This window comes from Amblyomma mixtum, chromosome 5 (assembly GCF_055824585.1).
Source record: "Amblyomma mixtum isolate Tamu chromosome 5, ASM5582458v1, whole genome shotgun sequence".
NCBI classification, from domain to species: domain Eukaryota; kingdom Metazoa; phylum Arthropoda; class Arachnida; order Ixodida; family Ixodidae; genus Amblyomma; species Amblyomma mixtum.
In genome coordinates, this window is record NC_143016.1 from 51,402,830 (window position 1) to 51,416,293 (window position 13,464).

General features: G+C 45.6%; 1 protein-coding gene across 1 annotated transcript; it reads right to left on the bottom strand.

Moving 5' to 3' along the window:
• Positions 1-6,896: 6,896 nt before the first annotated feature.
• Positions 6,897-8,693, bottom strand: LOC149342129 (cuticle protein 16.8-like). Its single transcript, XM_089542114.1, has 3 exons — positions 8,682-8,693; positions 8,102-8,149; positions 6,897-7,465 (listed from the first exon to the last, which is right to left on the bottom strand). Exons 1-3 carry the CDS (start codon positions 8,691-8,693, stop codon positions 6,968-6,970), a joined length of 558 nt encoding a protein of 185 aa, XP_089398240.1. The 3' UTR covers positions 6,897-6,967.
• Positions 8,694-13,464: the final 4,771 nt, after the last annotated feature.

Genomic DNA, 13,464 nt, shown 5'->3' on the forward strand with positions numbered 1-13,464 from the left:
AGGTACGTTTTCCTCAGCGTTATGAACGGACACCTGAAAGACTCATGTGCGATATAATCGTTAAATCGATTTCACAACAATTAAGTAAAATTCTCCATGCTGTCAACGCTGACAAAAAAAAAACTGGCTTAATGCTGCTCATCGTAGGCCTCTTCGGTTGTGTTCAAGGCAGCAACTACAAGCGGCGCCTGATTGAGGTAGGAGATGCAGAGAACGTCGCTGCTTCTCCTGCGACTCTGTCAGCCGCTAACCAAAAACAGCATTGTCAATGACAATATGGACAGCTATATCACGGTGCCAGATTTTGGCACCGCAGTGCAACTTCAGTAATGAAGAATAGTGTGATTTAATTTCAGAATACTAACTGAACGGTCAGCATAATGTTTAATACGTACTTAAGACGACGCTGTTGCAGGGGATTCATTTCGCGATATACTGAGCACTGCTCTAGCGGAACAGCATTCGACTAACACTCATCTCTAGTTAGACGCTCCTGGCGCGCGGCGCCGCCGCCGTTAAGGCCGTACTCGCGAGGCTTCGTTCCGTTCCGAAGCACACGCTGCAGAGGCAGTGTGCCACACTCATCCGCTCTCGCCGTACCCTCCTCCCTAAACGGTAACCAGTCGCAGCCATCATTCGGAGGGTGGTGACCACCCTCTGGTTCCGCCGACGCCTTACAACAATACTGGCACTTAACTCAAGGAACGAGAACTTAACAGCTGCGCTGTAATGTAACCCTTCTTAAGGCCCCGCTCACACTAGCAGCGCTTCATAAACGGCGGCGTCACCTCGCTGGCCTGCGGAGTAACGTCCACATTGCGTGCTTCATTCTCTTGCGGTAGTCATGTGCCACCAGCGAAGCGCTCGTGCTTATTCGCCGTTCGAGAGCATAGAAAAGATCGTGGGCGCTCTTCTCGAGTCTGCGTATCGCTGTTCTCCCTTGGCTCTTATTATGTGTAAATAGAACATGTCGGGCTAGTTGGTTCAATACTTCAGACATGGTAGTTGCGCGACACACACGCACACAAGACAGGTCACGGGGCGAGCGCACTTACAACTGTATTTTATTCAATAGAAACACCACATATTTGCAGGAAAAAGAGTGCACTTCGAGCATGCGCATAGAAAGGGTACAGCATTTGTCAATCAGTAGCACACCAAGGCCACAAGTTACATCGTCTTATCGAAGAAGGCAACCTCACTATTGAACAGTACAACAGAAGAATCACTGATACCTTTTTATGTGTCTTGTTATACAAGAAGGCGTACGGCTGAAGACATTCTAGAAATTGTTCAAACTCCTGGAACCTCATCTTGCAGCGCGCAAGCGAACATTGACTGTACCGAACTGCCGCGGCCGGCGACAGGCCAGTGGCCCGACGTCACGGTCGCCTCCGATTGGATGTTCTGTTGTGCGGAACGGGAATAATAGTTTTGGACCGATCATCAGCAGAACCGCCCACCAGTCTGTCTGCAGGAAAAAAATGGTAGGGTTTTAGCGTAGTTAAACCGAGTAGACGTGCGAAAGCATCCGTTTAGCCTGGTTGGCTCATGGTTTTGCGGTGGTGGTTCGTCTGCAAGTGTCGCGATGGTATTAGGCTCAGGATAAGCTGTGGTCGAAGCTAAGCTGATCAGATCTGTTCGCACCGCTGATAGAAGTTGATGAAGGCGACGATGTGGAATGTGCAGCGCGAGAGTTTGTTGCAGTTTAACACGAGGCGTGATCGGCTGCGGCGATAGCAATGCTGCTCCCGGCAGTGGCCAGCGAAGCTGATCAGTTCGCATCGCCGCAGATTCGGATCCCAGTCGCGGCAACAATTAATTAATTAGCTTATTTATTTATTCAAGGACAATGTCAAGGCTTCAGCAATGGCCCGGCTTTTGCAGCCTTGCTCGTGAAGTAGAGTTTTCGCTCCAACATCGGTTTGTGCGGGAAGCGGCACATGGAGAGCGTTCTGCGTTGCGCCTGTTCCCGCTAGTGGGAGCACGTCTTGAGTCGTCATCCATGTGGAGTAAAGGAGTAATCTGGCGGAGCTTTCTGAGAAGCAATGCTTCCCAGTAGCATTTGGCCCTATAAATAAATTTTCTGTTGAGCTAGTTCTTGCGCTGACAAAGCACTTATACGACCGGCCTGAATCCTACAACTACAGGTAGATTCCATAGGTTTGCATCGGCATGTTGTGTCCATGTACAAGATCTCGCATGCGTTGTGTCGCCACACTCTCCACTAGTGGCGGAAGAATTTTACGGGGTGAACTCTTGATGGCGTTTTCATTTGTGAAATTTTTTCGGTCGTTTATTCTGGACTACCCATTGCATGGCCGCTTGTAAGACAGGGTGTCCAAACACCGGAACTGCGCCGAGCAAGCAGGCGATTTTTCTACCAATGTCCAGTGTAGTTCGTTCTGTTTTTAATTACTAAGCACATTCACACCACATAATGGCAGAGGCGTTTCTGCTCATTTAGAATTGCCAAGCTGGTTGTAGCATTAAGCTCTAACCTTTACTGTACCTCTGTGCATCTGTCGCCGACTGTCGTCTTCCTTTGCGAAATTCACCATACCAACTACTTAGGAAAACTGACTGTTCTGACAGACCTCTTATTGCCAGTGTAGTACTATCAAGTAGGACTCATACGACAACACCGCGATGAGCAGGACTCAATATTTTGCTGCTTTTTCGTTCAACTGCACCTATCAAGTAGCGAGATAGGCGCTTTTTCGTAGATAGAGCACTCAGCAAAGTGCGTATTCATTAACCTTTCGCACCTATTTAGAGCACAGACAACCGGCATTAAGACGAACTTAACATTAAAATAACTGATGAGGCTGCAACCAACCCCTAAGCTGGTGTTGCGATGGAAGCATTCGGAGGTTTCAGACATAACAGTTGCAGCCTGCATAAATGTCTTTCTGTACGGAACTCCTCTCCGGCCAAGGCATATCTTAAACAAGCTCGAACCAAGCAATTCTTTCAAGACACTCCGGTTTTCACGGTCACGATGCCACTGCCGAAGCCAAAAGTGTTCCGCGAATGTCTTGCGTCTAGCCTGAATTGGCTCCAGCAGCTGCTGGAAAGGTCAAAGCGGCGACTTCTGCTCGACATCTCGATTAGTGACGTACGGTGCATCACGCACCATCGGCTACATTGCCTATTCATGTTCCGCGCCAGCTGATATCGCAGACGAGCCGCTCGTAAAACGAGGTTCACCTGATTCTGATCGCAGTCCGCATAATGGCAGCTCTGTGCGCAGCACGTGTAATGCGCTCTTGAATGTATCTCCGACACGATTGGGGTTAACGAAATCCTTGTAAGATCTCACGACAAAAATTTATCACCAGGGGCGTTTTCTTTTTTAATGAAATATCGCTGCCAGGCGCTCAATTTTCAGATGGCACAAGAAGAAAAGATTTTGCCAATTTAGAAGCTTGGCAAAATATTTAAGAATATCAAGAAATTTTAAGAATGCTCATAATTCTGTACTTTTCATCCAACATGAGGAGGACTCAGTTTCGCTCTATATTATTCAACTTAAAAAAGCAAGTAAACTTTGCTTTAAATGAAGTAAAAGATCTTCACCTGTACGAGTAATATCAAAGAAAAGCGGTTAATGGGCAAATAACTGGATGCCGCGCTTGAGAACATCTTACGTGTCTTTTATCCGTATGATTTACTGCGACGATGGCGTCCGTCTTTATTTTCTTCTGAATCTCTTTTCGTGGCTGTTTATATTTGGATTCCTGCAGTGAGCTGGTCCTGGTCTAAAATTATAGCAGATCATTTAGCCTTCCGGTTAATCTTAGCAAGATGTCTGAATGCCTAAGGTAGGAAGCGACTTGTAAACTTTTGGCAGCATCAGCAAAACCTGGGCAGCATCAGTAAGGAATCTATTAGAATCACGGCGCTTAGGCTGTAGGGAACATTATTACGATGTGGGAAGCAAGCGCCTGAAGACAGACACCCTTCTTATTCGAAGGAGAAGCCCACTAAACCTGCAAGCTACGCCGGGATTGTGGATTTTGGCATGAAGTGTTGTTCTGTTTGCGGGATTTAACTGCGGGACATTTCCGCAATGTGCGTCTCCAGTTTTTCCACACGTGGCCATAAGGTGTGCCGATGTCGGTTCTCTATGTGGGGAGCCTACAGTGCCCTGGTGTATGGCCGTCTGTTTGTGCCTGAACGTTAGAGCTGCATGTTTTCTTTTAAAAGTTTTCATGAAGAAGTTGATACCATCCGACTGTCTCTGAGCCCTTGCAGATGTTGGTGCGTTCTTTATCCTCTTGAGTGGGTAGCCATGTATCCCCGTCGCCAAAAGTAACCGAGCAGCAAGTTCTTGCTTCTCAACCGTATAACTGAGCCTTTGCAGCACACCTAAAGGCCGAAATGTGTCGGGACGTGAGGACGAGGGTTCACTTTACTTTACACAGATTCGGAGCTTAAGGGCTTCTATAGTCGTTTCGCTACACGGCTAAGGAACAAACCATTCGGCTACTTTTGGCAAAGAGGGTGCATACTCCTCGCCAATAAGCGCATGTGTTACTTATGCGCTGTTAAAAAAAAAATCGGCTGGGTGTGCTGTGTTCAGCCAATAAATACACCGAGCGCCCCAAATAGCTGGACTCTTTATCACTATTTCCAGGTAACCAGGCATCTCCACCAACGCGGCTTTGAGGGGTTAGTGACAAAGTACCTTAACAGCTCAGTTTTGACATCTCGGAAATATGGGTAACAAGCACACTTTAATCGCACACCTTCAAGCAAGAATCAACCGCATGAGTTTCAACAACCAAAGTACCTTCAATAAACTCCGAAGCACAGAAGAAACACCAAAGTTAACATCAGTATTCTCCGTCAAAAATATTGTTGTATCATTATCGTCAGAAGAGTTCAGCCTGCCACAGGAAAAAAGCCCCTCCCAATCACCTCCTATTGCTGCTGCCTTGTGCCAGCCGTGCTCGACAGGTGCTTTCACACATGACTAGACCAAAGTATGGAAGATAATAAAAGAAGCCCCAGCTATTCCGCTCACTTAGCCGCCTAAAGCTCCACACACTTATTACATTACTTCTCAGTATACGCTAATTGGCTAGCTAGAGCATACAGCTTGTGGTAGGCACACGGGTGATTGTCCATATGGCACCACCATGAACACTGGGCTTCAACACCAGCAACCATCAGAAGGTGGTCTCGCGACATCATTACACAAAACAGTTTTAGTATCTATTAGGACCACAGTTGCCGGTAACCCGGGAAGTATGTCCCAAACAGCTAGTGCTCTAAGCAGATCCCTAACCGTGAAACACCTCTGATAAAGAATGTACCAATGCAATAATCAAATCGACCATCTGTCCTTATGTCAGAATTGCCCTTTCTTCGCACAAACGCACCACTGTGTCACTCGGTCATCGTCTTCGTTGGCACGATTTCCAAACATCACATATTCGATGAATAAAAAATTAATTTCTTTTGTTAATACATAATACAAAAAATTACATTCCTTTCCCATTTCTGCACTTCATACGCGTTGCTTCTTACAAGAAATGCCTAGAGTATCAATAGATGAAAACTTTATTAGTAAACTCACCGCTTTTTTACTCTAAAGGACTGCAGTCATTAACGTCAGTTCCGAAGCGGGCCATGCTTCGCCAGTACCGTGCATTTAAGATGACAAAAAATATATACTGCTCTGCCTACCGTCGTATTAATATTTTGCTTAAACTGTATAATTTATTTCCTTCTTTTACTTTCAGTATTTCTAACGAAACATCGGCTCAGTCTGATTTACAAATATTTCCCGCTGGTGTTACGCATTGAACATCCATTGCTGCACGTTTTTTCTTCCCTGCTTTACAGTAATAGGATTTCTCTGTCTGGCGAATCCGCGCATTAGGAACTCCTTTCATTTACAGTTTCCGAAAAAGATGCGAGGCCAAAGCGTATGCTCTAAATACTCGAAAGCTTCGTTTGGTTAGAAAATTCCGTCGAGACCACACAGTTTTAAAAAAGAATATCTAGTTTTCAACATCGTAAGTGAAGTCGCTTCAGTCCCTTACTACATTGCTCCCATTTTTCCATCTCTCTAGAATACCTCCAATATAATCATAACTTTTAGAGAATACAATAATCTGAAATTAAATGTCTTTATGGCTAGTGCAGCTTGACGCAGGAGTTTATTTCGATTCATGCATTATTCACTCCCCCACCCCGGTCTGCTCAAAGCCAAATCGTTCTCTCAGTGACCGATTCTTTTTTTTTTCTTAATATTTTCCTTCCTTGCCATTGGTGGTGCCGGACTTCATTACCGGAGCAGACTATTGATCTTGGTTGATTAGCTGTCAATCGTGACGTCTGAAGTCGCAGCTAGAACGGCAGAGGGATGAAAGAATGAGCTGGGCAAGCAAAAGTCTATACAAAACCCTGCCACAGATGTCGTGACGGCTTCATGGACGCTATTTCGAATCCCGAGTGGTGCGTCAGATGCTTTTATTCCAACGTGATCGCTGAGTTGATATTTTTTGCTGTTCTTTTCATCAGGTAAAAATCACAGCTGCTAGTAGCGTTCTCCAACAGGTATGCTGTACGCTCTAGAGCAACTCCTGAAATACTGATAGCCTCGTTGCTTGCAAGTAAGCGCCAAATGTTGGGGCCAGCTCTCTCCATCGGTTGCAGTTGGCGAACATGTCTTTACGGCTGACACTTTAAAAAAATCATCAGTGCCCCCTGCCCTTAGGCGAGAGCGCACCACACAGACATATCCCATATCTTCACATTTTCGCACTTTATTTATAGCATAGACAATGAAAGCAGGTAACTCAAACACATCTACATAAACAAAACAAGCCAGAAGACTTCACTCCATGTTTCCTTCAACTATATCCGCAGCCTTTCCTCGCATCCCTCTGCTGAAGATACATGCAGCCAATGTCTCCCTTCACCCGCGGTCTTCCACTCAAGTAGCCGGCGACCCCTAGTAGATCTTCACGTTGCCCAGGGTGAAGTGTACGGGGTTGAGGCTCGCCTGGCGGGCGCTGACAGAGTGAGCGGCAGGAACCGCGTGGAGAGCGTGGAAGGTGACGGGGATGGCGTGCAGAGTCAGCGGCGTGGCGCGAAAGGTGCGCACCGCGCTCACGGGACGCAGCGGCGGCGCCCGCTTCACGATGGCGGGCCTCAGGACCGCTGGCCTGAACGGCGCCGCCGCGGCCGCGGCGGGCAAGTTCGCGGCCTTGGAATTGTAGAGGGCGTTCGCCGCCTCGTGAGACTTGGTGCCGGGCTCGTTGGTGTCCACTGTGACGCGGAATCCCTGCGCGTCGGCGATGTACTGGACAAGGCGGTAGAGGCCCGTCGGGTCGTTGATGCCGTACGAGCCCGTCTTGACGTTGCTGGCGTCGCCGTTCTCGTTCTGCGTCACCTTGGCGCCCGTCTTCTCGTCGGTGTGCTCGTACGAGAAGCTGTACGGCGCTGGCGGCTGCGTGTTGAAGGGGGTAGGTAAGGGAAATGAAAATTTCAAAGCTTCCTTCTTAGGTTTTTCTTAATCAGGCTTCTTTGTGCACGACGAAGTTTGGTACATGTCAAAGCTAACTGTGCAGACAGGTTTCAAAAGTAAAAATCCTTAACGATGACACTGCCCCAGTGGCACAGCCAATCGACCCAATATTGGAAATGTATTCGCAAGGGCAGGTGCTACAAAGGATTACAGTGATACCATCCATTTCCAATATTGCGGCTCATTACCTATGCTGCTTGGGGGAGGAGCACTTCGCGTTTAGTGCCTAATAAGGCAAAGGAGGATGGCAAAGCTTTGTTTCGCACGTAGTGCGAACTGACACTCGTCAGCTGGTGCACTATAGCCAATAACATTTAGGCTTTCTCTCTAGAAACGCAACTAAAATAAAGGTGACTAGCCTATTCTGCGAAAAACCAGAAGTCCCAGTAGCACATATCACGCGGAAAGCGCTTGTTTGTGGCTCCTATGAGTTTGCGGCTTCAAAGTAGCAGCCTTCAATGCTGGAGTACTCGCTCGTGCAGTCACAACATTATGCACTGTATGTTTAGTTAATGTAAAAGACAACAAAATGTGGAAGTGCAAAGGAATTCTACTCACAGGGTTCACTTGGGCGCTGACGCAAGCGACGATGCAGAAGAATGCGACCTGTAACCGGTCAAAAACGTCATTAGGATGTCACATATGTGGTCTCTCAATACAGTAGCTTACACAGAGCGGGAGCCTTTTTCATATGTGTCTGTGTTGTTTTCTGCGGCCTTAAAAAGTTGAGGAGCTCAGTATAGATAATCTGAATTCCGTGTACCAAGACATTGTTGTAAATGTCCTTCCTGATTCCATTTTTATAATAAGCAGAAGTAATAATTATTTAATACTGACGCCAGGTAAGCATTAGTTTTAGACCCCAAGGGGCCTGCGTAAGCCATATAAACATGGTAACGACATTTTTCTGTTCTTTTCTTTACATCACATTGCTAATAGATAATCCTTAACGGTTTATAAGCTTAGTTTGATGAGGCGTACTTAACGCTGACAACGCTTCCAGCAAAGTTACTGTCCGCCCCCACAGAGGCAAAGTTATTTGGGCTCAAAAGGCTAAATATATTGTCTTCTCAAAGGTCACGAAGAAGTCCACGCGATTTTGGATGTCTTCTCCGAAGCACATTCCACTTCAACTCACCTTCGTCCACATGGTTATTTTCTTCTTTATGGCAATCCACTTCCAACGCTTCCAACTTGGCTATACCGTGTTCGATGAGACCGATCAGTCGCTTATATACCCTCGTGCTGAAACCCCGCCATTGATTGGCGACTTGCGACAGCACTATCGCCGTCCATTGGTCGGCAAGCGTCCGTTGGAGGTCAGGATGACCCAGTCCGGCACGTGGTCACTTTCAACGATGCTTTTTACTCTTCGTATTCGCAAGTAGCCAAGCGGATGCGCAAGTTAATGCATTTTATTTTCTCCCAATTTGTTGATCAGGCGATTCAGTTATGTCACTAGCACGTATTTACACAAGCGACCGCATCGTTAACCTTGCGGCTGATAGCATCGCTGGGTCGAAAAAAAATGAGGTTACCGGTGGCACTCTGGTGCTGAGGAATTTCCTAAGCCAAAAGGTCGGCCGCACTTATGAGCGGTATCCATTTTAGCGCCAGCTTCCAGACGCTCTGGGCACGCGTCCGAAAAACTCGCATAAATGTTTCTCAAACGCTTGTACCCGTCGCCGTGCGCCGGACCGCATCTTGCTTGGGGCCGCAAATTTTGTTCCGATGACCGGTTGTGAGGAGGAGCTGTTATTTGTATTTCCGGCTCAGACTGTCGTGTCGGACACTCGCATGCACTGTCTGAGACGACGAAGTGTTTTGCAAGCGTTATTTAGTGCCTGGTGTCAAACACTGCTCCGTAGGAAAGGTTGCCCATCTGGCAGCCAAACGATGGGGCCACGCTCTCTGCCTACTGCGGGCCTTATGAACTACGGATGAACCTCCCTGGCTGATTTAAAACTGAAAACCTCCACTTCGCTCCCCACTGTCTCGCCTCTGTGACCGTCTTACTACTCACGGGATGTGTATGGATTGTAAGGCGATCCATCACTGCTGCCAACTGTTGCAAGATTTGGAATACCTTCCTTTCACGGTGGTGGCGGTAATGTTTCAATTACATATAACTATTAACCGTTCGACATAATTTCTCCGCCGATATCTTACATATAGCGCATTTCTTGCGCGAAGCACTCCTTTCTAACTTTGGTTTCTAGTGAACATGAAGATTTTTATATCTACTTTTCCAGCTTGTATTATTTGCTTCAATTCCTTCTCATGACCTCTTTCCTCAATCCTCTAAAGAGAGAAAGGGGGGGGGGGATGAAGGCGGGAATAAGACTTATTTCAAACCCTCTAGAAAAGAAACTGCAAATTTCAAGGTAGCTTTTAACATGTGCGTCTTAAATTTACGTTAAAAAAACTGACCCGTTTAAATCTTAGCGAATTTGGTCATTCTTTACTTTAGTTATGGTATATTTGTGCGATACCTATTCAGCTTAGAGCAATGATTGACTTCATTCCTCTCAAAGCCTCTTGTTTGCAAAGAAAGAAGAAATAACTGTTCTCGAAGACAGCACAAAATGTATGCCACCAAAAGATAAAAATTATTTTAAAATGACAAAAGCAGTCTTTTTTTTTTGTCTTAAAGAGAGGCCCTGGTGTGGGAGCAGAGTAATATTGTTCATTGCTATAAGCCGAATAGGTATTTCACAAATGTATCTTAACTAAAGTAAAAAATGATAAAATTCGCTAAAATTTAAATCAAGCACCATCGCCTTTGCAATTGAATCGGAAGTTGCAAAAAGGCTCACATGTCTGGGACTCTACGAAACTAGTGTTCACGAATACCGGAAGAACAATGTCGTTCCCAAACTGGCATAAAGAAATGCGTTCCTGAGCATTTTTATCACACTTTTCCCACCTGGCGTGGCCACTGATCTACGCAAAAACATACTTGAATTATTTCAACATTTATCAGAATAAAAGAACCTTATTTACTTTTCTCTATATTCAGTGCTTCCTGAAGTACGTACATTTGAGTAAGGGAACGGGCGCAGCTGGAACAATTTATGCCTTCTAATGCTGCAAGGACCTTGACCTTTTTAAAAAGAATTCTTCAAGAACGCTGTCATTTTTGGATATCAAAATTCAACATTCTTTTTTGCCAGTTTTGCCCACAATCCCCAACAACGGTTTTGTCTTACGCAAAGTAGATAATTGTCGCGGTATCAAATTTACACTTCTTAGTAGGAGCTCTTCAAACTGAGCAGAATCTCACAGCTGAGACGACTCCGTGCATTTTCTTGCTTTTTTCCACCACCTATTTTATTTTTATTGCCCTTGTTAACGCAGTGCGCACTGAGCAATCAAAAGAATTAAAATGAAACTTTTCCGTCTAGTACGGGCGATCACTGTAGGTGCATTTTTCATTAGGGTGACGGCACAGTGCACATCACGATGATGCATTCGACACAAGCACTCTTTACGGAGAAGCCTCAGTTCTGAAGGGCACATTGGCCAACCATAAGTTTTCAAAGATGTGTTTGCGGCCTTCCAAATCAGGTGGAGCCGTCCATAGATGTCGGAAGCCTAACGGCTGTAAGGCACCGCATTTCCCATCATTATTTTTGCTAGCTCAAGCAAACAACAATGTCACTATGAACCAAGAGGTTTCTTTACTAGCGTGTGTTGTTCTCTTGCTGATGAAAATTGAGTACCACTATGGCTGCATTTGATCGCACCTGCACCGGAAATTAGTCTCACTAGCGAAGATCAATCATACCTCATTCAAGAGTGTTAGCACTACAAGATTACTAGTATTATTTCACGCCACTCAAAATAAAAGCAGGAATGCTTACCGCTTTGGAGGTCGGCCCCCCCCCCCCCCCCCCCCCCCCCCCCCCCAGTTCAAGATATTTTTAGTTTAACGTCTCAAACTTACCCATGGTCAGCGATGGACGAGACACCGCGCACTCAAGCGCTCCGGATTAATTTTGATAACCTGCGTTTCTTTAACCCCCTCTGACATCGCACATTACGAAGGTACCTTGCATTTCGCAGACATTGAAACACGGCTCAGCAACTGATCGCCATAGCCACTAAACACCGCTGCCGCGCAATGTGCCAGATGGTTCCACTGCGTGTTAGTGAATTTTTACTGCCAGCACTGCAAGCACAAATTTAACGCACAAAATGCTCCCAAGGTTGTAGTTCAATATGGCTGTGTTGGTAGCAACATTTCGGTAACAGCATTTCAACAAATTTAATCTAAGTTGAGAATCTCTCCTATAGCAGTTCTGTTCATAACGGGCTTTTCAGACTTGTCGAACTGCACTGATTTCATATGTGCATCTTTTATTGATAAGTCTAAGGGTAGCCTCGTCCTTTAATCTTTCCGTTAAATGGCCGTTCATTCAGCGCTTCTCGCTTGTTTGATGATACCTTCCAAAACTGCGTCATTTCCACAATGAGATATCGCACTTGAAGTACTTTTGTTCCTGACGAGTGCACATTATTCTCTCACCCACTCCTCTACTGTGTAGTAAACACTTAGCGTAGGCAGCTAGACGTACCATGAGGTGTGGGGTGCATCACTAATGCGATACGGAGGATGGCGCACGCTGCTGAAATCAACTTCGGTGCCTTCAGTTTCAAAAGTTAATGATTCTTGTGTGACGAACACCATAACTATCACCCCTCGCTTCCGTTCCTGTACAAGGCTAAGTAGATGATAATAGGCTTTTCGTTACGCTTTTTTATGAACTGTAAGACAGCGCTTGTGGCATCTCGCTCTGTGAAGGCTAAAACTCATTTCACTGCCTGAGAAATCAAAATTACGGCAAGGTTTGCGGCAATTATATAAAAAAATGTTTTATTTTGAGGGCAATTCTAAGATAAAAAGAAATAAAACTTCGGAATCTGGTATTTTTTTATTCAAGAGGTTCCTTAAATCGCAGCCTTGAGTAGAAACGGGCGTCTAACCTTGTAGAACTCCCCTACATTTTTTTTTTCATTTCAATTCATTCCTAACAATTCATCGGAGTTTCTTCAAGCTGCAGGGCTTTGGAGTGTTTTGCTTTTTTTTCTCCCGAAATGGTTGTTTTGCTAAAGGGGCTTCTATTACCACTATGGCTAACACCAAGATGAGTGGTCTTAATTGTAGCTTCTACTACAGTTCCTAACAAACAGGGATCATGCTGCATTTTTTCTCCACTCGCTTTTAGCCTTAGACTCTACAAACACCTAGCAAAGATTGTGGTGGTGCTTTTTCCTACATTAATTACTGCCTCCTCCACCAGATACTCTCAGAAATAGTGTCACAAGGCTCTTCTTTCCACACAAAAATCTGCTCTCGCGGTTTCAGGTGATTTCCATAAAATAAACACTGAAGTTCCAGAGCACGAAAAGTGAAGAAGTTTACCATCACAAAAGTCTAGGCTGCGCTCTAGTAGCTGTGACCACGATATTGATTCAGCGAAAACAGGGAGTCCCTGAACAAAAAAGTTGACCACGTTTTCGTTAACTCCATAAAAGGGAGAAATGCGCCCCTGAGTAAATAATTTTAGTCCCCACGAGGCAATAGGGCAGCTTGGAATACACAAATCCTAATGGAGAAAGACGTTACCAACACCGAAGCGACAAATGCCGATGCAAGGTATATAACCAGAACCTGAATGACAGCCTCAAAAATGCGGTTAGCCTCTTTAGGTCAGTTGGCACGGCAAAAATCTGTCTCGCAAAACAAGCGTCAAGCTCGTAACGTGTGCGGTTGCCTTCGCGTGATTGTTCTCGTGAAAGTACTCAGAGCTACAGCTTTTTCAGGAACCAGACATGCGTAAAGCCACCCTCACTGATTTCGCATAACTGAATATTTACTATAACAGAAAGGCCACATTCAGGCTCTTAGTCAAGTTACT

Excerpts from the sequence above, each read along its gene's own strand:
- LOC149342129 (XM_089542114.1), bottom strand. Across the intron at positions 7,466-8,101 it reads TCAGCGCCCAAGTGAACCCT|CCGCCAGCGCCGTACAGCTT; the intron begins GTGAGTAGAATT and ends TTCAACACGCAG.